The 25,660-nt window shown below is 48.5% G+C and overlaps 1 protein-coding gene across 3 annotated transcripts in view; it reads left to right on the top strand.

Moving 5' to 3' along the window:
• The window catches only part of LOC119393552 (protein TANC2), a 272,216-nt gene that overhangs the window by 221,873 nt on the left and 24,683 nt on the right, over positions 1-25,660 (top strand). For 2 of the 3 annotated variants that reach the window (XM_037660643.2, XM_037660642.2), the window contains exons 3-6: positions 22,355-22,543; positions 23,209-23,301; positions 23,996-24,106; positions 24,779-24,844. In XM_037660643.2, coding sequence (XP_037516571.1) covers positions 22,355-22,543; positions 23,209-23,301; positions 23,996-24,106; positions 24,779-24,844 — 459 coding nt within the window. The remainder of the gene's footprint in view (positions 1-22,354; positions 22,544-23,208; positions 23,302-23,995; positions 24,107-24,778; positions 24,845-25,660) is intronic. The other variant, XM_037660644.2, reaches the window with a different exon arrangement.

The following is a 25,660-nucleotide window of genomic DNA, read 5'->3' as shown; positions in this document are numbered from 1 at the left end:
TGAATACTTGTATTACGCTACGCGGACGGCAAGGACATGCGCCTCGACGCTTCGGGCAAACCTGGCTGCATCGAACAAAAAAAAAAAAATAGATATAGCCAGAAGAGATAAAAAATTAGCAGACTTTGCCACCACCTGTAGCAGGCTGCGAACGTACTTTTATTCATTATGACGATGCAGTACCGCGAGTATGCATTTCTCTTGGCTTTTAAACGTTAGGACAAAGGGAGCGACGGCTGAGTTCTAACGACATCTGTGGAAAGAGAAATGTAGCTGAACTAATCGCGCAATCAGCGATGCCATGCGGCATGTGTGCAATTTCGCAGGGCCTGACTGCTGCTGTTAGTGCCGTTATCAGAGCTACGGAACGTCGGCGTACACTAGAACTTGAACTATACGTGAACTTGAATACTAACACCGTGCGACTGTAAAGATGGGAAGATAAGGCCGACGGAAGTCCATTTCGCAAACTTCGAGAATAGACGAAGAGAAACAACGTAGACGGGGTAAGCATCGTTGTGCAAGCAAGGCTGTCTTTTTTTCTTTTTTTTTTTTCTGCAGCTCTTGCAACCGGCAGTAAAACGCTGCACAAGTGCGGTACTAAACGCGGTTGCCCACGTGTGTGTTTGCCTGGCGTAAATCCAAAGCTATAGGGGCCAGAGCGGGACTCTTATTTTTATCTGCTTTTCAGTTAGTATTTGTTAGTGCAGTAATTTCTCCCTCTGAATTTCAGTGCATTCCTACTCTTCGTGAGCTCTTCCCCACTTGGAAACCGCAAACCTCTACGTTGTATGACCATTTTTCTGTGACATACCTGGTTGTAGCTAGCAGAAGAGCACTCATGGGAAGTGACAAGGAGGATGATATTGCCTCATCATTCCGCCATTCGTGCCATTTCATTGTCGAAGGGTATCGAATACCGTCTGCTGTCAGATAGCCGTAAAGCGCACTTCAAGAGTAAAATTTAACTTCGCATCCGGTTTCCCTTCCTCTCAACGCATTCAGACAGCGCGAAGATTTTAGCCCCATATTCCATAGCGTCACGGTGCCAAAAAAAAAAAAAGTGAGGTTCATCTTAGCATAAGGCAGGGAGTCTCGAATTGAAGTGCACAATGCGGCATTCGTGCAGTCAGGCGCCGGAATAACTATCTTATATCGCCAATGTAGAAAGTGACACGTAGAATTTTCGGTCCCATGCGCACAGATACACCTCACGGTTATCTGTCACCCAATCTAATATTCTCTCGCTCGCGCCCATTCCTCGCGATACGCCGTAACCCGAGACCCCCGGCGCACCTCCTGACGAAGAATTCTCTTCGTATACGTATAGGCCACGCCGCGTTTTCAAGATCGCATTCTCCCCGTCGCCGCAAATGTCCCGCTGCCCTTCGCTCCGTGCTCGCACAGCTCAGGCTCGCCACCCACAAAAGTTTTGTCTATTCTCGGGCATAAGCGTTCCTATTCCGGGACCGCGGACCCCTCCGACTGTTCGTCGCCGTCACCGGGTCGTTCGCTCTTGCGTCGAGCGCTGCTATTAATCTTCGCCATCGGGGAGCACGCACTGCGCCCGGGTGGATCGGGACCTCGGGGATAATGAGCCGCGCGCCGCTGTTGGCGGGCCCGGTGCCCGAACCAGGGGTGCACCCCTTTTTCTACCCCTGCCACGAAACCGGACGATCCGATAGACGAATCCTCCACGGCCGCTCTCTTGCGTAATCTTCATTGTTTTTTTTTTCGTTACAGTATCATCCACGGCGACCTGCATAAGTAAAAGAACTCGCAGGGTCCTTTATGCATTCGCCTAAGACGACTCGGAGGCAAAAGCTATCTTCATCTTTATTTTTTTTTTCTCAGTCGGTGTATTTATCCTCCTGCGTGCCCCTCCGAAAGCTTTCTACACCTTGCACTGCCTCCAGGATCGGAGGCGTTGCATGATCACTTGGTTTTGCTCTGCCTCTGTGATCGGCCCTACCTCTGACAAAGCGACGATGTCATGTGGTGACGTCATCATGTGACGTCATGATGCCGTCACAAAATTTGGCGATCTGTGACTTCGTGCTGACGTCATCACGTGAAGATTTTTGCATCACTCGTGTCGACGCCGCCTGACGCGGGACGCCGACGACGCCGACAGTCAATTTTCGCGTTTGACGAGACATCTAAGGCCTTAAAGGTCATTTGACTTTCTTCGGTGCGCCCTGAATTGCGAAGTATATGACCCTCTTTAAAGAGACTCGTGAACTCCCTTTGGAGACCATTATACGCTCGTCGAAGAGTGGTGGGACCCAAGACAGCGTTAACGTGTCTCGTTAAAGAGAGTCATATGCGTGGCAAATCAGGGCTCGCCGTATAGAGTAACACACTCTCTCTCTTTTCTTGCAGTGCATAATACATTTCGTCACACGCGACGTACGGAGCGAAATTCCACTCCCTCGGGTCGCGTCGTTGGTATCTCCGACGAAACCATTATTGTCCCGTTCCGACGTGGCCAGCACGTCAAGAAGAACAGAGCGAGTTGTTAATCCATTGTGAAGAGCATTCGCGCAAAGAAAGCGAAGGAAAAACATCTAGTAGCTATAGGTCATCAGACTTTGCTTATACTTCGTGACGTGACGATCGTGTCCCCTTTCGGGCGGGCTTTGCGTACGGAATGAAGCCATTACGCCCTTATAACGACGCGTTTCTCAATTCTAGAGAGCGGAGCTGGGAAAACACGAGAGTGGTGTTGCAATTTCTGCAGTGAACGATGCAGCGCATGCGCGAATAGGTTAAAGGAACGTGTTCATGGAAGCTCGAAAAGGCTACTACCCTGAACGTCGCTTCTGTCGGGATAGTGAACCATGCACAGGCTAATAATTTTGCATTTTAACTTCGTCTTAGATCATTGTTTTAATTCTTGTTAAGTTTGGCCAAAGATAAAACTTCAGGGCAATCTTTGGCCTAGATGTCCCTGTGCCATTAAACATTATCAATCAATCAATATTCCTCAACAAAAAAGCCTTAGAATGAATTCCCAGACATATACAGAAGTGCCATTTCGGTTCGAGTATGTATAAATTGTTCATGTGTCTGACAGAAAACGCATGTATTCAAATGGTTTTCAAATCACTTCGGCAAAGGCTTTCTTCGGTGCATATGCATGCAGCGCAAACATTATCTGGAAGACAACGTCCTACTTTGAATAGAATTGGCATTTAACATTGTCAGTCCGTTTATTACTGTTCGTTGCTCAAGGTATTAGTTTCTCGCCTTTCACCTAACACAGTTCATCGTTGCTGCATAAGAGTCATAAGAGTCCTGGCTTTTGCTCTTGCTCGTGCGAAGGAGGCTTTGTTTTAACTGGGCAGTTCGTGCGTGGTCTCCGTGTTCTTGTGTAGACGGAATTCGCTGGACAAAATGAGATGATAACGCACTTCTCGTAATTGTTTCATGAAGAATATTTAACATAGCTTCTTCCTGCGTGAGTGCCTGAAGTTTCACTCGTTCCTATAAGGTGTGTAATGTTCCCAAGATTTCTAACCTCGTGCCCTTTCCTGTCTCGTATCTTGCTCATTTTGGATCTGTTTTCGTGCCTTGGCGACGGCGAATGGGCGCGCACCGGGGAGCCGAAATAAGAGCCAATCACGACACGCAGGACCTGCCGTCACGTGACAGGAAGAGAGCGCCATCTGCACCCCACGTGCAGCTTTATTGTACTCGGGAGGGGGGAGGGCGGACTCCCTTCCCACGGCTCGGTTTGTCTCCGTGGAATGCTTCTTTCCCCACCTCTCCGCCTGGATCTCCGAGTACATTGTGTGCGTGTGTGTACGCTAGCGCGGAAACCCCAGGCCGTTCAGCTACTTCAGCACGTCACGTCCCTTTTTTGCTTGTTTCCTCCGTTTCCTCTCGCGATATCTGTTTCGCTTCCTCCACTCCCCGGCGGAGAAAAATTTTCGGAATGATGCCTGCTTCTCCGGAGGGCACTTTTAAACGTCCGCTTTTCTCACGGAGCCCCCAGGGACATGAGCGCCGAGCCCCTCACGTTCAGTGTTTGGGCCGCGGCGACAGCGCGTCCTCGTTCAGTTTTCGTTCTTCGAGCTGGTGCGCGATGACCTCCTGTTCGCTCCTGTGAGCTTGCGACGAAGACCGCCTGGAGGTTTCTGTGACGTCTTAGGTTCGGGTGCGAAGTGAGCCTGATTAGACGGCATCATGGTAGGGGATATTACAGTACGTCTTTTCGCTAAACCACCCTAGTAGTGGAGAAGAGCATGTACAAAGTGAGCTTTTTTTTGCTAAGGGTGTCCCGAAGGCTCATGGATATATGGACCAAGAACAACAGGAATGTTTCGCAGAGAAAACAAAACAAACGTTGGCGTTCATTCGGATGGTGGTCGTTGATTGGCCGCTTCTTGGAGGACATCGCAAAGCGCGTTTGCAGTAAAGCGTGCTTTGTAGTGACGTGCCAAGCCACAGATGTCCGACTCGTCCGCGGATTACTTGGAGAAGCATCGTTGAAGAACAAACTTTTGTTTTTTTATGGGAAGATGAAACAGCAAGCCACGCTGGCCGTCGCAAGTATGCTTGTTTCTCTGGCGCGGCAGACTCGGATATGTGCGTGTAACATTGACGCATCGAAACTTGCCTGTGGTGTGTGTGTGTGTGCGAGGCTATATATTTGTTCTTCGGGGAGTGAAGTGGATTCCGTCTTTGAGACGACGAAGAACTGAGCCGCAGCCATGGTGGAGCCTTACTATCCGAGACCGGTCAAGGCCAAGCCTTCTCGGAAACGGCCCTTCAGCATGATAAGCGGACTCCTGGGCAAGAGTTCAGGTATGCGGAGGCCCAGATATGCGCAAACAACCGCCCCGTTCTCGCGGGGTGCGATAGTATGCAAGCACTATTGCCGTACTTCAAGACAGAATAAAGGGAGCGCCGCGACGCTGCTTGTAGAACGCTGATATCGAGCTATTTTTGCACTTCCTGACGAAACCTTTAGCAAAACAGGCGCGAGGAGTTACACCATATGACTGCCGCCCGTGTACCTGCTCATTAATTTAATAATTGCTGGGGTTTCACGTGACATGACCACGATATGATTATGGGGCATGCCGTAGTGTGGCGCTCTAGATGTGTGTCTTTAATGTGCACGCGCCACGGTAGTCTAGTGGTTATGGGACTCGACTGCTGACCCGCAGGTCGCGGGATCGAATCCCTGCCGCGGCGGCCGCATTTTCGATGGAGGCGAAAATGCTTGAGGCCCGTGTACTTAGATTTAGGTGCACGTTAAAGAACCCCAGGTGGTCGAAATTTCTGGAGCCCTCCACTACGGCGTCTCTCATAATGAAATCATGGTTTTGGGACGTGGAACGCCAGCAATTGTTATTATTCTTTAACGTGCGCCTAACTCTAACGCACGGGTGTTCTTTGCATTTAACCCCCTCCCAATTCCGGCCGCCGTGGTTGGGAGTCGAAACCGCGCCCTCCCTGCTTATTAGTTTATTCCATGGACTCGGATGAAAGCTAATCGTCGTAACATTTTCTGGAAACATAGCGTTGACACCCACGTTACAATACTCTGTTAAGTTACTCAATCAAACGTGACAGAACCAACATAGCGTGTACACGGACACCTAAAACAGAGCAGAGGCGCTGTTTCTATACATTGGGAAAAACCACGAGGAACTGCTCTCTACATAGATCCGAAACGTTCTCCTTAGCGAAGTCATATTCGTACCTTTACGACTGACGTATAAGGGAAAGCGTTTAAACTGTCAGAACCACGCGCGGGGTCGCATAAACACAGAGCGCGTCTAGCCGCGTCATAAAAGTAAATGAGAAAGAAGCAGTAAGCTTGTTTGTCTTTTTCCCTCCATCGTGGCCCTCACCCAAAGCACCACTACTTTCTGTGTTGGGAGGCGAAGGTCGCTCCCGCTCTGTCGCCGTGATCGTCGCGTGTCTGACGCGCTGCGCGCCGATGATGAAGAGCAGAGCCCCGACGGGGCTGCGTGTCGTGACTGTATACAGCGGAGAGCACGCGCCGTTCGCACTCTGCAGGGAGCGGATGAGGCCCCTGTGCACCCAGCCGCCCGTGGCCCGCCACCGCATGCTACTCCGCTCATCAAGCCAGAGACCCGCGCTTCTTTTTTTTTTCTTTTATACTTCCATAACGCACCGCAGGAAAGCTTGTGCAACATCTCCGAAGCTCTGGCAGTCTACCGGTCCATGTCTGCAACGTTCTGGTCCTGAGAACGTTTGGCAAGGCGCGGCATTCTCGCGGTGTTCAATGACGTTCGGGATTGCACAACGCTTTCGATTTTATCCGTGCGTGAAAAAAACAAAAGCAGTCGAGGCATCGCACCAGCGAAAAAAATATCGATCGACCGACGTGTCTTCTAGTGACATACCTGATCGATGCCCTATTTCACACTGGCTGGCATCGTGCGCTTAGACTACTTTTCTTATCATCAGCCGTCCCAAACCATGAGTGTTTGTTGCTTATATGTAGCGTTTATTTTTTTCTTTGTTTTTCTGGTTATCTTTAGGCGCAGCTCTGAAGGTGCAGTCTCCTTTGTCTCTCGGGTGCTCTTGCTTCAAGCGGTCTGCATGAAGCGAGTCGATTTCTGTACGTCAGGTTCGATGACCGCGGAGCGCGCGTTCTTTACCCTGCCGAGTAGGGATGCCAAGACCCTTCTTTCTATATTACAATTTTGTTGTGTATCTGTGAACTCATGTGGCTTTCGCCGATACACATACACAGGCCCTTGCAGAAGTGTCGAGCCCCCACCTCTCTTTCAAGACTATGCTTGTTCTAACTAAAAAAAAAAAATTCCTGCTACTCCCTTGCGAATGTTAGTGAGACGAAAACCACACCATAAACAATAGGTAGCACTAACGGGAAGCCAGAACTATTACGAGGTGCGCCCACGCTTGCACCCGAGTGTCGTGGTGTAGTACTTGCGTTGGTGTAGCCAGTGAAGGGGGTGTTGACCAGTGAAGGGGGGGGGGGGGTGACATCCCTCCTCACCCCGAAAAAAAGCTTCTGTCTGCGCCCCTGAGTACCTGTCATCTTCACTGACACAGCGGGTGCGGTTCTACAACACAACATTATCTGCGGTGACGCAAGAGAAGTGACTGAAAGGTTACGAAGGTTCGAAACACGACAAATGGCGGATGGTGGTGGGTTTACGAGGCCCCTCGTTACGCAAGCAGCGTTTCAACAGCGCACTGCCCTTCACAGCTCGTGGCTCCTTCGTGTGTCTCGTGTGTTACGCTGTTGGTACTTGCATTCGCAGTCTTCGCGAAGGCCGACTCCTCAGCCACGACGAAACGCACGCACTCGGTCACGAAGGCTGACTTTGCGTTTCCGCGCAAACTCCCGCGCGCACGTCCGCTGGACGTGGCTAGTAGCTGTAACGCGGCCCATTCTTCGTCATGCATCTCCTCTTGATCTTCCTCGCTGCTATGGCGACGGCGCGTCTGCTTATTTTCTCGGTCGCGGGGCGCGCCCGTGACTATACGATGACGACGATGAGCAACATCGTGGGGGCCCGCAGACCCTTCGGGTTCTACAGACTCATGCGAGCACTTGACCTCGTTGCTTTCTACGTATAACGTCACACAACGGTACTGCGCCTTTATTTTCGTGCAACGTAGCGAAAGCGGCCGTGATGATGTCGACGGCGTTTCCTGTATCCGTTGCCTGAAACATGCAAACGAGCTCGAGCCTGCGTGTATTATAATGAGGCAAGGGTGGCGCATTAATAAAGAAGTAAGTGGACTGCTGCAAGAGTAAGCAAGGACGAGCGAAGCCTTGAGTAATGTTGAACGAAGAGAAATGGGCACTAGAGTCCAAGTCAAATGTAGGGAACAATGAAAACGTTCGTAATTAAAGAGGCACAGACGTCTCGAGTACCGCGTAGGTTCCTTTTTTTTAACGGGCGGTTCCTTCTTTTTTTTTTTAACGGAGTAGAAACAAGGCTTAAAGTGCTTGTTTGAACATCTGGAACATTTTTAAAGTAAAGTTTACCAATCGAGGTTGCCACGTGCTATTTGCTTTTTCCTTTCTTTCTTTCCATTTTCTTTTCTCTTTTCTTTCTTTCTTTTTTTTCTTTCTTGTTGGTCTTACACACTTCGCATTCAATAACGAGAAACGGGTGAGTTTGTGGCACGATGCAGCCTTAACACCGTGCTTTCTGTTTCGTTTTAAAACTCCCTCTCTATCCTCAACATTGAAACATGTGTACAAACGCAACGGCGGTGTTATCCGCCGAGGAGTTTCGGCTTTTCGTATACGGAGTTCGAAGGTCTCCTTCAATCCGCTTAACACATCGGAGCGATGATTTACCTTTTCGGGCTTTTATTTTCTGTTTCTGCAGTTTCTATATGGGATTCAACAGTAGCGCGTTGCATTGATCTTTCACACACGTTCTAGCAATGCGCTCCTTCAAGAGTTCCCTTTACGGCAATGTCTTCTCTGTTGCTACCTTTACGATACTAGATGACATCTTCAGTTTAGCGCTATGATATCTCCCTTGCGTCTGAGTGGTGTATTTGAGAACACAGCACCAATATACCCTGCTTGCGGCGTTTGAGAAAACGAAGTGCATTTGAAAGTATAATTTCACTGGAACTTTCCGTGTGATGCATTCTCGCAAATCAAGCCTTTTCTAGTATTACTCTTCCAGTTTAGCATTTATCCGATACTTCCAAAGTTAATGGTCGATACGAAAATTAGTGGCGGGGGCCCATTCCGCTTCTCTGAGGCAATGCTCTCTAATAGTGCCTCGCCATTCGCTTGATCAACTTTCTAGATCAGAATTGTTATGCCGTAGGCTTCACGCAGTGCTCGTTACGTACACCGCACACGTGCTCAGTAGATTCATGCAGGCTGTTCCAGCATTGCCACATACAAAGCATATACTCTTTCATTTCTTCATTATGTATGTGCACGCGTGGTCATGCTTAGTGCCAGTAGCCGTAATACTCCTTTTCGCTCCAGAAACGTTGAAAAAGAAATAAAGGCTGGTTCGGTACAATAGACAACGTCTCTATATTGCCGTGGAAGTGCACTGGCGTACATAAAGGTTTAGACTGTAGAGGCGTGTGCGAAAACATATTACAGGGTGTCGGGGTCGTCTTCGTGGGCGGTCCCCTCGGAGAGGCAACGGCCCGGTCCATGTTCGTCGTAGGAGAATTCGGTTCGGGTAATGCGTTCCGAACGCTGCATTCCAGAGGAGGACCTACATTACGTTCCTTTTGTCTTCGGCTGCCGTATACACATGACACAGTTGCAGGCACACCCTGCAGGTCGCGATACATTAGCGTCGCGAGAATCATGCCTCGAGGCACGAGAAGCCCTCAGTCCATGTGAAAGCTAGGCGATGTGAAGACGCTTCTGTCCTCTGTTAAGATGCCCAATGGTCAATAAGACTTCGTAAGTGGCTTTGAGTAGCTTACATGTTTGTTTGTTGTTTTGTTAGAGATCCCTAACTTATATGCAGCGGTCTAAGAAAGAGCTTTGCTTATATAGTGCCTTTGGCCTCGCATGTCGCTACTTTCTTTAATCTTTAAAGGTACAGCAGCATGTAAGGCGTGCCATCAGGCTAACATTTCAGGCTTTCGGTAATGACGTATATACTGACAATGTTGCAGAAAATTTTCCCGCATAGCTTCTCGCGCATAAAATCACACGACACCATGCAAAATTTAAATGTAAGATTTCTTTTATTTTTCACAGATTTCTATAAATTTTGCACAAACTAGGGTTAACGATCAGCTGGAACTGAAACGCATGGGTGTTTCGCGCTGACGATGTACAGGTCGGTCCACTGTTAAAGAGAACACTCGAATGAGCCCCCTTCATTTTGCTGGCCCCCTCATTCCAAGTGGATGTGGAAACGTTGTTCGTTCAAGGTACTGGTCTGTCAAAGGGAGTCGGAACTGTCAACCACCAGTAGTCTTATGTAAATGTAAGCCACTGTACTGTTGCAAGAGAGCGATATCCTGACATGCCCTGAACGCAATTGTTCCCTTTAACAGTGGACCGACCTGTACATTCAAACCGCAGCACCAGCCAGCCTAATTTTCACCACCTTACGTGCACTTCGATCCTAGATGAATTTCTGAAGGAAGAAGGACACACCCTATGCGTTTTATAGTTATCAATTAAAAGTTGGAAACGCTGGGCGCATCATGCAATCTGCGGCGAGAAGCCAAACCGTGGGTCTTCGTCGGCTTGGCTTCGATCGGCTGTGTTGCCCACCTTCAAGTACTAATGCAGAGAGGGTGTGTTTTATTGCAAAGCGCGTTTCGGGAAACGCGGGATCTCGTGGGAGCCACGAAAATGATGAGATCCGCGACTGCAGAATTCGAATACGTGACTGCGACGGTTTTCTTTTTTCTTTCTTTTTTTCCCGAGTCTGCCTAATGCGAAGGGCCGCGCGACCGGCAGCCATCCTCAGCAGGCCTCGAGCGTTGCCGCAAATAAAAACGGCGACACACATGAAGGATCAGTTATTATTGCGAGAGAAGTAATTCGTACGATGCATCGGGGACAACGCTTAACCAATAATCAGTGGTTAGTTAATTTTCCTGGTCACCCACTGATTGTCGGTTAATAGCGGGTTACCACCGGTGTCGTGCGTTTTGCCCGGCACGGAAATTCGTTGTGACTGCTATACGTATACACTTCTGAATATGTAAGCGCGTACAAAATGCTCCTAATTATTGCTCAGCCACTCGACTACTGAAGGCTACGTTTCTCGTATTCCTCACTGCATCCTGGTAAGTATTAGGTCGGTCGTTTGTTTTCTGTCCCGTGACCTCCGTTTTTGCTCATGTATATCAACTAATGAATGAAACCGCACACACGGAGTGGTGGTCCTAAATGCTTAGCGCTATACAGCCAAATCAACTGCAACTTGCTTGACTCGGATAAGAAAACATAAATGAATGAATGGCTCGACTGCATGAATGAATGAGTAAGCTAACGCCAGCGGGGGGCCCCGTTTGATTTGACCGTGGCACTCTGCGCCAGCGGCAACAATTTTTTTATACGTTTGTCCAAAACCAGCACACGCACGTGTGGTCCGAGCCCAAGCGCCAACGAAATCTCCCTCGCCAGGACTACTCGGGGACTCGATTACGTTTATCTTGTCTTATTTCTCGCCTCATGCACTATAACTATTTACGTGTAGTTATGGGGAGAGTAGCGTGCGTGCGGCAAAGGTCGGTTCACACCGTAAAACTCGCTGCGTCATTAGAGAGCAGCGTGTTTAGTCATCCTCGCGTGGAGCGGCGTATACGTTGCAGCCTCATTAACCTGGCGACCCCACCTGCGCACTTCCTGGATCGCCCGCGCGCCTGTCACGGAGCTGCAGCAGTTAGTTCCATAGCTCGACGCGTGGCGGCGCGGGAAGCCGAATGAATACGGCCTCGTGCGCGTAGTGTGTATGTATATATACTCGAGGGACACAAAATGGAGTCCAGGTCGAAACCGTACATTCTCTCCGAGTCGTGTACCGCGAGGCCGAGCGAATCTTCGGCCGCGCACGCTCCAATAAATTAATCATCACCGCTTTTCTTTCGGAGGGGACAATGCGTGCGCTTCCCAGCATGCCTCGTGCACTCTTTGTCCTCGCCCGCATCCGCGCGTCTCCCTCTCTCCACTCACGCCTGCGCGGTGGCGCGCACGCCTGCCATCACACAGAAGGTAACGACGAAACGAACGCCTGTTCCAAGAGAATGAGACCTGGGACACCTGCGTGTTTGCACTGCGTATCCTCTATACACCAGAGAGGCTCTTCGGAGCAACGAAACCTCGGGCGCGAGGTTTCTCGGAAGTAATTTGCATCGCTAGGAGCCCGCATGTACACAATAACGGAGGCGCGAACCTGTGTAGATTTTAATTCGTTGGGCCCGCAGCGCATAAGACCGGAATGCGGTGCACGATGAAGTGGATATTTCAGTTCGTAATGACACGGCGGCAACCGGTGCACCTCGACTTATAGTGGACGCCTCGTGTGCCAGTGCAGTTTACGCTGTAATTCCGCGCCTAACTGATTGGAGCGTCAATCGATTTTAGTGAACTAACTACGGCATGAATGTGCTACTTGAGATTACACTATCTTTTACGAGACCTAGCACATCATTTATTTAAAGTAGGATGGAATTTTCATACATCGAAATTTTGTGCGTATGTCGGTATTTTCATGACAACAACTTAGATTCGTCTGACGTGTGTACGTTGTAACTTTGCAGGTCATTTGGCTATATCTACCTCAAAAAACAACTGTCAATTTTTAGCTATTGTCATCTATATCCCATGTCGACTGCTCGGCGAGGTATGCGATTGCGTGATATAGGCTTTCCTAGCAATAATTACCGAATGCACCTCGATACAATGACGGGTCAGCTACTATTAGAAACACGGCTAATATACGGACTGGTTTCTACAGCCTTCGGGCGTGTATTCTTGGAGGTTCTTGTGGCGTTATTCATTGCGCTTTACCCAAGTTTTCGAATAAATTGTTGTTTCCTCACCACAGCAAGGCAACTCTAAGCACATGCGTTATAGATTATTGCTGATTGGTGCACTTAGAACATGTTGAACAGGGTCGATTTGCCGAGTCACAAAGTAATTAGAAGGCAGAAATACGTTTCGGGCAAATCCGCGTACTAGCTAACAATCCCATCATGCACTACGGCACGCATATAGTGGCAAGATCCAAGCCGCTGCATGGATCTATGCGTTTAGAGCGTCCAGTGTTCGTATACGCAGTCGTTGCTCCGGTGCCATGGGCCAAGAGAGCGCGCATGTGCTCTACAAAGTGAATACCTCGTCGCACGTGCCTCAGTGTCAGTGCCATTTGGGGTGTTCACATTACCATTCGACAGCGCGTCCGCGCGCTTCAGGAACAAGTGTAACAAAGTGACGGGAATTCAGCCTATATACACAAAGGGCGAAAAATAAAGGTAACATATAGCGGCTGCCCCCTGGGACTTCGTGGGCTTATAGCTGTCCAATAGAGGGCATTACACAGCTGTATAGCCGTACGGGCCCGGGGATTTGCCTCCTGACTGAGGGTTCGGGACCCCGACCTGACACGGCATCCTGTCTGACGAAACGCAGAGCTGCGGCGTCGGTCGGTATGCGCCGCCGGTAGCGGCGTCATCAATTAGGCCTTTCTATTGGGCTTAAGCAAGGGTGGTCATGCATATGCGAAAGCCGCGCGTAACTGCATTACCAGGTGCTCTGTACACAGCCGACGTCAGCCTGGTATGCTCTTTTGTTTCTTTTGTCCACGCTTTGAGGCCTCGGCTGCTGCGTTCCATTAGGGAGCCAGACGCGCTGCGCAAGGCACGCATGCGCAATTTGGTACGCGCTGTACAAGTTCTTTATACTGCACGGCAGCGCCATCTAATTATATTGCGCATTGCGTTCCATTGATGGAGTCTCAGAAAGCCGCCTGCCAAGCGTGATATTCATGCGGGCCCTTACGGTGACTGTTAAGCGTTGCTTTGTTACAGCGTAGTGAAACGGGGAGATATTATTTTGTCCTTATTTCATCATAATGACTTGAAAGCGCATGCGCATAAGTTGAACGGCGCGTGCGGGGGTTGTAGATTTCCAATTTTCCAACCCGTTCATAAAGCAGAGACGGTAAATTTCCTGTTCTTTCCCAGATGCTGAAGTCGGCTTTATTAAGTTAAGGTGCCGCGCTGAGATGTACTATAAACGAATCCGATTAACGTAAAACGCATTTCGAACGGCTCCTTTTTGCAGTGCGGCGTCTCGATGCACAAGCGAAACAAAAGCTCAGTTCTCACTTGCGCATGGGCACCAACCGCCAAAACCATAACAGCGAGAAAAAGATTACAAGAGAGCCTTGTAAATTGCCCGTGAAAAACTGAAATTAACGCTAAATTCTAATACGTCTACCGCTGTCTTTCCGACACATGCACATGCAAAAGTGCCCGTTCACTTAACTCTCTCTGTGCCCAGATTATATCGCTTTTTAGCTGGATGTATATTCGGGCGTTCTAATTTGCATACTTGAAACGCGGGCGAAATGAATTGGCGCTCTCTGCACCGAGCCCGTTGCAATGCTTTTCGTTCTTTCTTTTCCTAAAAAAAAAATAAAACTAAAGAATGGACACATCTGTCTCACTTAAACTAAATAATTGAGGACATATTCCCGCCTCGCTGTGAATCGAGCGCGCTGCTATGAATTTCTGCACTATTAGGTCCTCTCTCGAAGTTGTTGTTGTTGTTTTCTTTTCTTTTTTGCACTTGGACTTGCCTCTTTTCGCTTTCTCGGAGCGACGTTCACGTCCTGTTTAGTCCGTCCGCTCTCGCGCAGTGTATGGAGATCTAGTTTTGCATTATACAGTGTTATAGCGCTGCTCGAACTTTCTCACAATCCACTCCGCGCCGGCAAGCGTCCATCTGTTATACATGCGTAGCTGCTCTGGCGCATGCTAACGCGACTCTTAATTCGGTGCTGATTTGCATCGATCTGTACGCTAAAGCTGTCTGATTTAAGAACTTTAGCTTGACGCATATGCATTAGGACGTTAGCGTTTTACGATACAGACGGGAATGCCTGTGCCGTGGCGACGTGTTGCAGCGTTACATTGGTGTTCTGCTTTTCAGCGACTTCTCTAGGAAAGAGAAGAAAAGAGTAACGCAGCGACTAAGCCTTTTTATGCAGTGAGTGCCCCTCGAGACACAAAATATCCGGTAAATGAGCGGAACATCGTCGCTTTTGCGTTATATGCATGTAAGCATTGCTCACGTGCTTTACTGGAAAAAAGTGTCACAACACCACAAGATGGCGCCACGGACTGAGCTGTGTTTATTTTCGTAATTATTTTATATGGGAAGCTTTAAAGTGTTCAGCTGTTTCTTTCGCAGACATATCTCCTTCGCTACTTATGATATTTGGCAAAAATTTCGAAGCCACCCAGTCGAGGTCTTGCGTAACGAGCCTGGAGCTTCGAAATTAAAAGAAAAATAGAAACATTGTGTTTACCAGTGTGTTGTGCTTTGAAGCAAGGAAAGTTCAGCGGGATGTCTGCTCTGTCCAACTAAGGTTCTGAAAACACTCGCGCGTGGCCTGGAAACTTTTGGCAAAGAGTGTACACAGTTTCGCTGAAGGCGGAAGCTTCCATCGCAAATTTATCGAGCGTAAGGGAGAATTACACTAGCAGAGCACGGGCGAAAAAGAATATGAAAGATGCGCCGTGTAATTGGCATGAACCGGTCCGATCCAGTGCGGTCTCTACGATGAGAGTAGACGGGGAAGAAGAATAGAAACAACAGCTTCGGCTGTTTTTTTTTTGGTTTTTTTTTTGAGGACGTTGCAGGGATACTTATATCAATTACATATCTCCATCATAATTAGTATCATCAGCTCGATTAAGTGAGCTGCGGGGCAAAGGCCTCACTCCAAGACCGCGAAGTGCCGCGAGAACCGAACCCACCCTAAGCCGGCAAACTTCCTCTTATCATCACTCCACTAATTTTGGGTCGCTTACAAGTTTGTTTTCCTTTCCTTAGCACCGTTTCTGTTTCTCCGACATAACGGCTGTCGGCTATTCCATCCTGGCTTTTTTTTTGTCTTTTGACGTTACGCGTGTTGTTTTCCTCTCACGTGAATCTCGCAAACCCCGTGAGATACACGTGGCAAAAGTCCTCCACTCCGCAAGGACCCATTTTCCCGTATTACGATTCTGTATGCCTATAGACATGACTTTCGGAATGAGTTCACGCTCGTAAGCTCGAAAAATTCGTGCTCTCCAACAAGAAAAGGGCGTGTATGGGGTGTCTTTTCTGTCTCGCAGCAATAATTGTCAACCAGCTCGCGCGCATTTCCTTGCTTGAAATACCCGGTACTTTCATCTCACGAACGGTGTACGCGCTATCAGCGTAGCATGGCATTCCTTATAGGAAAATGGCGATTACCGAGTTTTCAAGGAACGAAACGCAAGCAAGCCAGATGACGATTCTTGTTATCGTGGGACACAAAAGAAAAAAGCTCCCCAAATGGGGTAAACTCTTCTTAGAGTGTCTATTTCGGTGTCCTCTCTTCAAGTTCGAGTCGGGCACAAATCTTTCGCCCAGCCTACTTCGAATCCGAAACGAATGATCGCCATAACGGAATCGCGCAGCGCACGAAAACAGCGGAGTCTGTCCGACGCGAGTAGCTCCCGTCCCGTCTCCTTGCTATTCAAATGAGGCAATCTTTCTGTACCTCATCTCCCAGCAGCGGTGCGAGCTGCTGTTTTTGTCGCGTGCTGCCAGCTCTCTGCATAGCATCTCCCCCTTTCCGTATAGGCTGCTCGAGCGGCCCTTGATAAGCGAGCCGAGGTCTCAGTGCCGCGAACTTTGCACCGTCACGGGTCTCGGAGATGCCGCCTTGTACGGCCGCGATATGTTTGCGAGGCTAAGGGCCGGCGCGTGCGCCCCTACCGTTCTTTCGCGCGTACAATATGCCCTTGTAAGTCCTTCTAAGCCACAGTCAGAACAACTTGAAGAGAGTGAAAGAAAACGGGGGCCGGGAATTCTCTTACGTGTAGTGCACAAAGAGAAATAATGAGGCTAAGAAATGACCTCTGAAATTTCCCCCTAAGTACCATCATAAACGCTTCGTTAGATGGCTCGATATTCGACATCTGTTTTATGTCACTCGTGATCGGCATCTTGCATGCATTATTACGCTTGTTTTTGTAATGTTCTTGCACCTCCTGCTTCAGCACTTATGCATGCACTAGTCAGTTAATAAGAAAAAAAAAAGTAAAATAATATGATTGCCATTCATCGAAACGGATGAACAGATACACGGAGAGCTGAAAGCCTCCATAATGTTACCGTTGATGAAATCAGAAACGGGTCATCACGACTGTCCTTGGTTGGTTGTCCTGTGAAGGAGCAAAGACATAAATACGAGATAAAAATGACTGACGACAGGTGCGATGCTTGCACGTGTGTCTGCGATGATTTAGGCTACTATACCACACAACTAAATAATTACATAATATCTGACGTATAGGAAGTCATGGTTTCAGAATCTTAATTGCACTGAAATAACGGCGTATTGGATACTTAGGTAATCTAGAAGGACAAATCTTCAATTATCGCAATTGAACTAAACGGAATCCTGAAGCGTTTCTCTCAGATCTATCGCCGGAAAAACCAAAATAGCAAATACGGTTTTTCCTTTCAGCTTCGTTCACGGCATCCGTTGTTTTCTTCTCTTTTCTTTCTGATGCCCTGGAGCAGTCGCTAAGAATTTTTCTGTTCCATCAAGCCGGTTATTCGTAAGCTGCAGACCTGCTCAGTTTTTGCCACCGGCATTCCACCGACGCAGATTGGCGTGCTACCGCCTGTTGCCACGGTTGCCGAGGTTGCGTGTTCGACAGTCCGCGACTTACTGCTTAAGTTACCATCCATATCGGTATACCGACGTGCGCTGTTTTCAAACCGCGTAATTCTGAATATTTCCAGATATAAAGACCCCGCTTTTTTCATTTTTCATCTTTCCTGTGCTGGTAATACGCGCGCGAATAGGGTATACGCTCGCTGCGATATATCTGGCGGCGCTTCGCACGAAACGCGGTGATGCACTGCGTTGCCTAGTCTGGCGACGGCAAAATGGCCATAGCTGGGCGCCGTTGCAGCGAGTCCAGGCGTCCAGGCGACTCCGAAGGCACGTGATCTGTGTGACCCCTGCAGCGACCGGTGGCAGGCACCGTTATGCATGGCGTCCGCGATTCGGCGTCCGCGATGGTGTCGAATTGGCCGACTCGACCCCGCGACCTCTGGCCCCTGTGTGCGACGCGGGAGACACAGCGACCGTTGCGGGGCTCCCGGAAGCTGCGCTTAAAAGAAATCGACTCCCGTCGCTTCGTGTGACGTCTACATTAATCGCTCTTCTTTAAGGATCTCGGAACAAACCCTCTGCGTTCTTTTTCGTTATTTACCCCTTCCCTTCCGTGAATTAGCGCATCGTTTTTTTTTCTTCGTTTTTTACGCTCGGTGATGTGGCATTGCCTTTTAAGATGACGGCGTATAAGAGCGCCTAATGGTACTTTGATAGCGTGTAGCGGTTGCGTTGTACGAATGCCACGAGCGAAAATTGCTGGAATGCTGTGGGCTCACAGTGGTCACCGATTCGTCGTGTCTGCTTTCCATGGTGTACGCACTAGCTGTTCATCCTTTAGTTCATACACTACGACGTTAAGGGCACGTTTCGTCAGGTCAGAATTAACCTAGAGTCTCCTACGCTATAGCGTCCCTCATAAATTCCTTCGTAATTCTGGCATGTAATACCCAGGAATTTTGCTGTGTGCGTCTAGCTACATATATAATGACATTCCCAGGCATATCGCAGTCACCACCCAGAACATATACTTCGATCGGATCCTGTTCACAAAGATACCTAAGCTTCGAGTCAAAGCTGATGCAGAATATGCTGGTTACCCACCCATAATGTAAAATCCCCAACAAGGGACATTTGGGATATTATCGACCAATTTTGTAAGTAGACAACCTACTCGAGAACGGCTGCCTATTTTTTTTTTTTTTTAAGTTGACATTTCTTCGGTGGTTAGCCGTACAACTAATAAAAATGAGATAATGCGTTTCGCAAACGGCACCACAGAACGTATAGTGGTTCATTTCACTGGTACCCGCGCAAGATTTCCATACGCAGTTCATCGACGAAGCACGAAGCTGTTTTTCCTCCTCTGTCTGACGTCTCGACGGCATGTAGCATTTCGCTCGTACATATACCTCTAGCGTTTGCGCCTCTGACAATGACTGAACTTTCTGCTGTGCATTCCCGGCGTGCTATACACGCAATGCCGTGTGGTATATCGGCTCCGATTCTTTACGCGACAGCGTATTCGCAATCACGTTCGTTTCTATTGTCGAACCACCTGGTACACGCATGCGACAGCGCGCACGTGGATAGCAACAACGCTCACCCGGCCATGCAGTAACAGTGCGCGCTCAATCAACGCGAGCACACGTGTAACGGCCCTGATGTATACAAATCAGAGGGGCAAGGCGGCCTCCTATCTGTGCGAAGATGTAGCAACCTCCAGCGAAATGGCATTTCTTTTTCTGCTACTTTTTTTTTACTAAGCGATTTTTTTTTTGTGCGCGCTATGACTGCACTTTTTGTCGGTGCACCTTCCCTCCGCTTGTCCTTGTTCTGCCTGCGACGTCTATTCTATTTGTTGTTGCCATGGTTACCATTCTGCTACAGGACCCATGCTTTCTTTCTTTCTTTCTTTCTTTCTTTCTTTCTTTCTTTCTTTCTTTCTTTCTTTCTTTCTTTCTTTCTTTCTTTCTTTCTTTCTTTCTTTCTTTCTTTCTTTCTTTCTTTCTTCCTTTCTTTCTTTGGTCTCGATGCAGCAGTGTGCGCAGTCGTTTATTGATGCCGAAGGCTAGTGAATTATTGCTGTGCATCCACTAGGCATCGGATCTGGCAACTTGGGCAGCGTTTCCGTTAGCTACTGACAGAAATATATTCTAGCGCTTTATTACGTTTCTTTCTGTTTTTCCTGAGCAAATATATCAATCGCTTTTACACTCTTGCGCACACTGTCGGGCTCTCTGGCACCGCTGCTTAAGTAAACAGGCGCGGGCGTTATGAGAATCGATGACGGTACAAGCGAATGCGAGAACAGACGTCATCTGACGCAATGCCGAACGGCGCGCTGTTGCAAGGAGAAGAAACGCCAGAACTACCTTGCCAGCAGAATCTTGGTTTGAGCTAGCTGGTATTGGTTCGTAACTGAAGAAACTTCTCGGCGCCAGCAGCCAGTGGAGTCCTGGACTTGAGGCCCTGCCCACCGAGCTCATGACCCGTTACCCCCAACCCTTATCAATAAAGTTCTTGTTTTTTTTTTCTCGCCGCATACTGAACGAGAACGAAAAACACACAAAACAACAAGACGGGCGCCAGCTTCCAACTAGTTTTATTTCACACTGGAAAGATGATTTGATAACGCAGTCAAGGCACGTGGTGACAGTGAACAAAAATGTATTGTGATGCGCGCTCACTGTCACCACGTGTCTTGACTGGGCTATAAAATCATATTTCTGGTGTGAAATAAAACTATTTGGAAGTTGGCCCCCGTTCCATTGTTTTGTGTGTTCTTCGCCTTCGTTCAATTTGCGCCGAAAAGTTTCTTCATTTATGAACCATGCCTGGAGCATCAAAGGAGCCCCGATTATAGTAGCGGATCGTCTTTTCCACACAGCGTTACAACTGACGTTGCCGCGTGTTTCGAGAGCTCTAACGCCGGGCTCTTTGCCGTACAAGATATACGAGGTCGTGTGTTCGTTGTAGCGCGCCCTGCACTGAAAAGTACGTTCGGGGCAACCGACGCGTAACTGTACGTCTCAGACCGTGTTTGTAGCTGTGTCCTCTCTGGGTGTTATACCTTAGTCCCGAGTGGAATCACAAGGAGAAGAAATTCAGGGGGGTTAAAATAAAAGAAAAAGCAAGGCAGATCTGCAGGTGCTGGGAGCTCGCGTCGCTTCAGATCGGTTCTCCGCGATGCGTGTCGATCCAGCCATGATTCGCGTGCTTTTGGTATTGTTTTCTGGTCGGCAGATCACGTTCTGCCTAGCTTGTCGTAAAAAGAGAGAGAGAGCGTTCGGATATCTCTCGCATATCTTATTTCTACGCATCTTTGTTTGCCTGCTTCGCCCTTCTCTATCTTTCCTTTTCTGGTTGCTCTCGGAAGGATTTGCGCGGGAACTTTTGAGAATAACACGTCTGGGTTTGGCACGGGACGTGCTGAACTCAACACGTGTTTTTTTTTTGTTTCTTTTGGGGCGCACTCGATCTAGTTTCTTCAACTTCTCGTTTCTTCAGACGAAGCTGGGATCAGACGAACTTGCTATCGCTGGTCCCGGCTGGCATGACCTGCGCCGCTGCTGCAGATTGAATTGGACGCGGTGCGGCGCGTTCGCGCTCATGGGTGGCATGGATCGGAGTTGCTGCAGTGGCGCTGGACGAAACTGTAGGCACGCTCCGCAGCTCATGCTCTCCTCGAAGAAAACGTATCGGGCTTTCGTCCGGATCCCTTTGTCCGAGATTGGTTTTGCGCTCGCTGCTTCACATTCGATTGAGAAAAAAGCTGCGAGGGACTTGTATAGGAGCGGATTATCTCGAACCACCTGCGGCTATAGGATTGCTACGAGACAACTTCCCTCACTCTAAGTCTATATACCGTGCACGATACCGTGCAAAACGATGGCGGGGCCACATTTGAAACATAGGGTTAAGGCACCTGATAACAGCGCATAAGTATTGAGGATCTATGGCTATCGCTCCGAGAAGAGAGAGAGCTATCGCTCTGTCTCTCTCTCTTTCTGGAGCGCTCTTTCTAAAGTATACCTCATTTTCTCGCGGTGCGTCTTTGAAACCTGGAAACACCTGGGATCGCCGTGCGAAAGAGAGGAGCGATACGCAATGCCGAGTAGGAACTTGTCGCTATGTAAATATCTCTGAGGATTGCTGTATTGCTTTTGAAAGAAAAGAAAAACGGGCTTGCATACGCTGAAGAGCGTGAGCTCCGTGTGAGCTTCTCGCGCGTCAGCCTCCCATAACCGTCGCTATACTCCCTGCTGCAGATCGGCATCGCTGCATTAGAGTGTGTGGGGCGTCACACCTGCGACCACGTAGCACGTGGGACTATGGCTCTGACTCCTTCCCACAGTACACACGCTCTGCTAAGGCTCCCTGAGCAGTGTTATTGGTGCATGTTTTTTTTGTTTTTTTACGTGACGTCACGCTTCACTAGCCACAGCCAGCACTGCTTCGCGAACGAGATCGAGTACGCCAGTGTCCCCAGTTCCTAGCGAGTAGAAGGATCGCTTCGGACATGGTGATTGGATATACGGTGCAGCGAGAGAGTCGTCCATCGTCATTATTCTATACAACATGTAATACGCATGCATGCATTTAGTGGCGGATTGACTTCATCGCAAGTATGTTTGCATTACCAGGCGTAATGATGGATGTTAAAGCGCATTAACCGGACGACTCGTAGTGCTTTGGAGCCCTGGACGCTCTGTGTTGCGTTTTGTGTTTTTCTTTGTCGCGTGTGCGTTGTCTGTAAGAGCGTATGTGAGACCGCAGTTTTCGTAGTAGTTGCAAATAACGCAGTAATAGGGCCCTGTCCACATCGCACGCTGACATAATTAAGCACCGTTACGCCTTGATTTGCCACGTTAACAAGGCTAATGAGTGCTGCGTTCTGGCGGTTCGGTTTGCGCGCCTAAAAGCGGGCCCACGTGTAGAGTGCCTATTTGTTTACACGGTGCCCCCTGGCTTGTTTCCTTGGTCATGCGCAGACCCGCGTACGGTGCGCAAGATGATGGACGAGCTGGTGGTGTCTCCGACGGCCGGCCGCTGTCCCACGTGCCACGTGCCTTTCGACAAGGGCAAGCGACGCCGCATCACCGAGGACTGTGGCCACGAGCGTTGCTACTACTGCATGCTCAACGCCGACGGGCCGGGATGCCCCATCTGCGCAGCCGAAGGTCAGTGTGCCAAGCTGCGCACACGCGTGCTGCATAGTTTTGCATTGTTCGTAATGTAAATGACACGAGCTACGCACAAGCTCTACTGACTGTTGCATAAGAAAATTTGTGAAAATAGGTGTGTGGACGCAGAATTGCATTTAAGCTAAGGCTACTCTCCATCTTTGCGAATATTTACCAGGTAGCGTTTCCGTTTAACAATGAAGCTTGTGGAACACTGTAAAGCTCGCTGTGCATGACGGGACGCTATGACTTTCGGAATGCATGTAGGAGTTTTTCTTGGCTTATTGCTTGAAATAGGTCGTGTTGACAGTTACACGTTCTGACGTTCCTGGTCTCTTCTTGCTAGAGAGGTTGTACTTTTTCGCTGTGTTCACGTTATATAGGGATAATGTGCTTGGTAGATGCAAGGTAGCGTGGGCCTGACAGCAGCAGAAGTCCTAAGTCTACGTGTTTTCCTAATTCTAGAGAAGCTGACTTCATAAGTGTTAAAATAAATATTGTAAGTATTCAGGAGATTGGACTTTTCTCATTTCCTTATTACCTCACCTTTTTTTTTAATGAGCGGATAAATCTATCTAGTTTCACATTGCGTGCTCTGTGAATTCTGCTCTGTCCTACTCTTGCTGCTGTCCCCATGTTATACTTTATTTTCTTTTCGACAGCCGCCAAAGCTCCTAGCAACCAGTCCAGGCCTCGCATGAAGACCAATGGACATTTCACTACGTTCATGCAGACTCGCAACCCTCATACAAGAGGTACGGTGATCCAGTACTCGTGCGTACATCTTGAAGCGGTAAAAACGCCCGATGCGTGGCCACAGGAAGTGGTTTCGCTCATTACTTTCGTCGCATTTAGTCAGTAGATATTTCTGCTGACCCGAAGGTCGCGGAATCGAATCCCGAACGCGGCGGCCGCATTTCGATGGAGGCGAAATGCTAGAAGCCCATGCACTTAGATTTAGGTGCACGTTAAAGAATCCCATGGGTGGCCAAAATTTTCGGAGCCCTCTACTACGGCGTCCCTCATAATCATATCGTGCTTTTGGGATGTAAAACCCCAGCAGTCATCATATATCAGTAGATATTTATTACATTATTAAGCACGCATGCTACTTACTTTTCTCAGCCGTCTATACCTGAACTAACTGCTGACGTCTTGCTTCGAATTCAGCTATCAATGTTAGCTGCAGTGTTATCGCAACTTTGTTATAGCAGGACGTTTACCTCCGGTCATACCTCTGGCCAAATACCAGCATATTTTGACACTTCAAGACCTTGTGGAGGAACGTATTTCGCTACATCTAAGGGCGTGCGCCACTATGCTTGAAAGACTCGAGTGCAACAAAGCGTTTAACTTCGCCCCACCCTCTTCGCAAGCGAAAGAGCCCATCGAAGTCCTTGAGTTCGTAGAGTGTCTTAACAAGATCGGACGCGCCTTTCAACCTCGCAGGGCCTCCGGCGTCAGGCATGGCCAGTCCGAAGATTAGCCATATTTCCTGGAAAGACCGGAAGATGGCAAGACCTTCCACGGTTAGCGTAGACAACCACAACGCCTTGTCAGGTAAATAAGCTGCTTTTTGTACGTTTGGGCGCGTGTAACTGACAGTTTCAGTTGCGTAGTTCACTACAATCTTGATCTGTGAAGTCTGGTTAGGGGTAGGGTCGTTATAGGCAGTTTTCGCTTGCAAGCGAACAGCTTCTGCTTTACTTTCGTGGGGCGAGCGTAAAACGGAAGTATTACTTAAAAAAGAAAAATATTTTTTTAGGATTTCGTACGCCCCCTCGTGCTTCTGCCCCCCCCCCCTTTTCCCCTTATTTTTATCTTGATCACTTGTTAGCTTCTTGTTCTTTAACAACGTGAAATGCTACGTTGTATGTTATCTTTCTCTGTGAGTTTACCTTTCTTTAATCATCTCCCATGGAAGCAGCGTCCACTGATAAGACAGTTTGCTTCCAACATGTTGATTATACGAACGCTTCTTTCACGAAAGACGGAGAGATTAGCTTTCCCGAATGTGGCCTGTATTGGCCATGAAGTAGCTGTTGAAAAAGTTAAGAAAACACATACCTCCCCTTGTAGTGCCACACGACTTTGTCGTCGGCTTTCGAATGTTTGTCGCCGATACATGATGGGTGTCGAGGTATTTTTTTTTTTTTTTATTAAGCAAGCAAGTGAAAACTTCCGAACCACGCACATGTCCTGAATGACCGCTGTCTTTCATCCCCCCGGCAGACTTGGCCAAGGTCCAGCACTGGCCAATGAATATGGTCAGAAAAATAAAATCACTCTGGACCATAGGTAAATACCAGTCACGCTTTTGGCAAGCAGTCGAGCGGCATGCGTTGCAGCGGTGTGTGCTCGGCAAACTGTTTTGTAGCTGTCAGAGAGATTGACCCAGCATGCGTAGCAGTGCACAGTACAGTGTAGTATGTGCCTCCCATTTCACATGCACAACGCGCTAATTCTGCACGTATCGTAGTGGATGCCTGCTTAGGCCTTACCAGCACAAGTGTATACTTCCAGTGCGATTTGTGTGAGCCACCCGCGCATGCAGTGGTGCGCTGACGCTGCGAAATATGTTTATTTTTTTATTCGCTTGAATAGAGGTCTCGAACACTGGGAACTATGTAACGACCGTGGTGGGGCTCTCGAGTAGCCTTTTAAGTAAACAACGTTGGTGCTTCGCAATGATGGAGGATATGCTTAAGCTTTCTGGTCCTCCATTGCTGTATATAACTAAAGCACTAACACGCAGTGACAAAGCGATGCACTGTTCTCTCACCTATGTGATTGTGTATACTTGCGCTGTAGCTACAGCTATTATCACTTTCTTTTCTCCCGGTTAACAAATGGTGTGGCCTATACGGAGAACTATGCGATATAGACGTGACCTGGCGCCACACGGTAGTTTAGGATACCTGCCCTAAACCGTGTACAAGATATCAGTAGTTCGATGGTGCGCACATATCAGTGACACCTATGCCCAACCAGGATTTAAAGAACTTGGGGCAAACCCAACTGACACAATTCTCGCTTTCTTCTTAGCCTACATATTTGACGTGTGTTTATTTACTGACGTTTTTTCTTTTCAAGGCTTCGTCTTATTTTGTGTAA

This window comes from Rhipicephalus sanguineus, chromosome 5 (genome assembly GCF_013339695.2).
Source record: "Rhipicephalus sanguineus isolate Rsan-2018 chromosome 5, BIME_Rsan_1.4, whole genome shotgun sequence".
NCBI lineage: Eukaryota > Metazoa > Arthropoda > Arachnida > Ixodida > Ixodidae > Rhipicephalus > Rhipicephalus sanguineus.
Note: the sequence above shows the minus strand (reverse complement) of the source record. Positions and strands in the feature narration are given on the sequence as shown.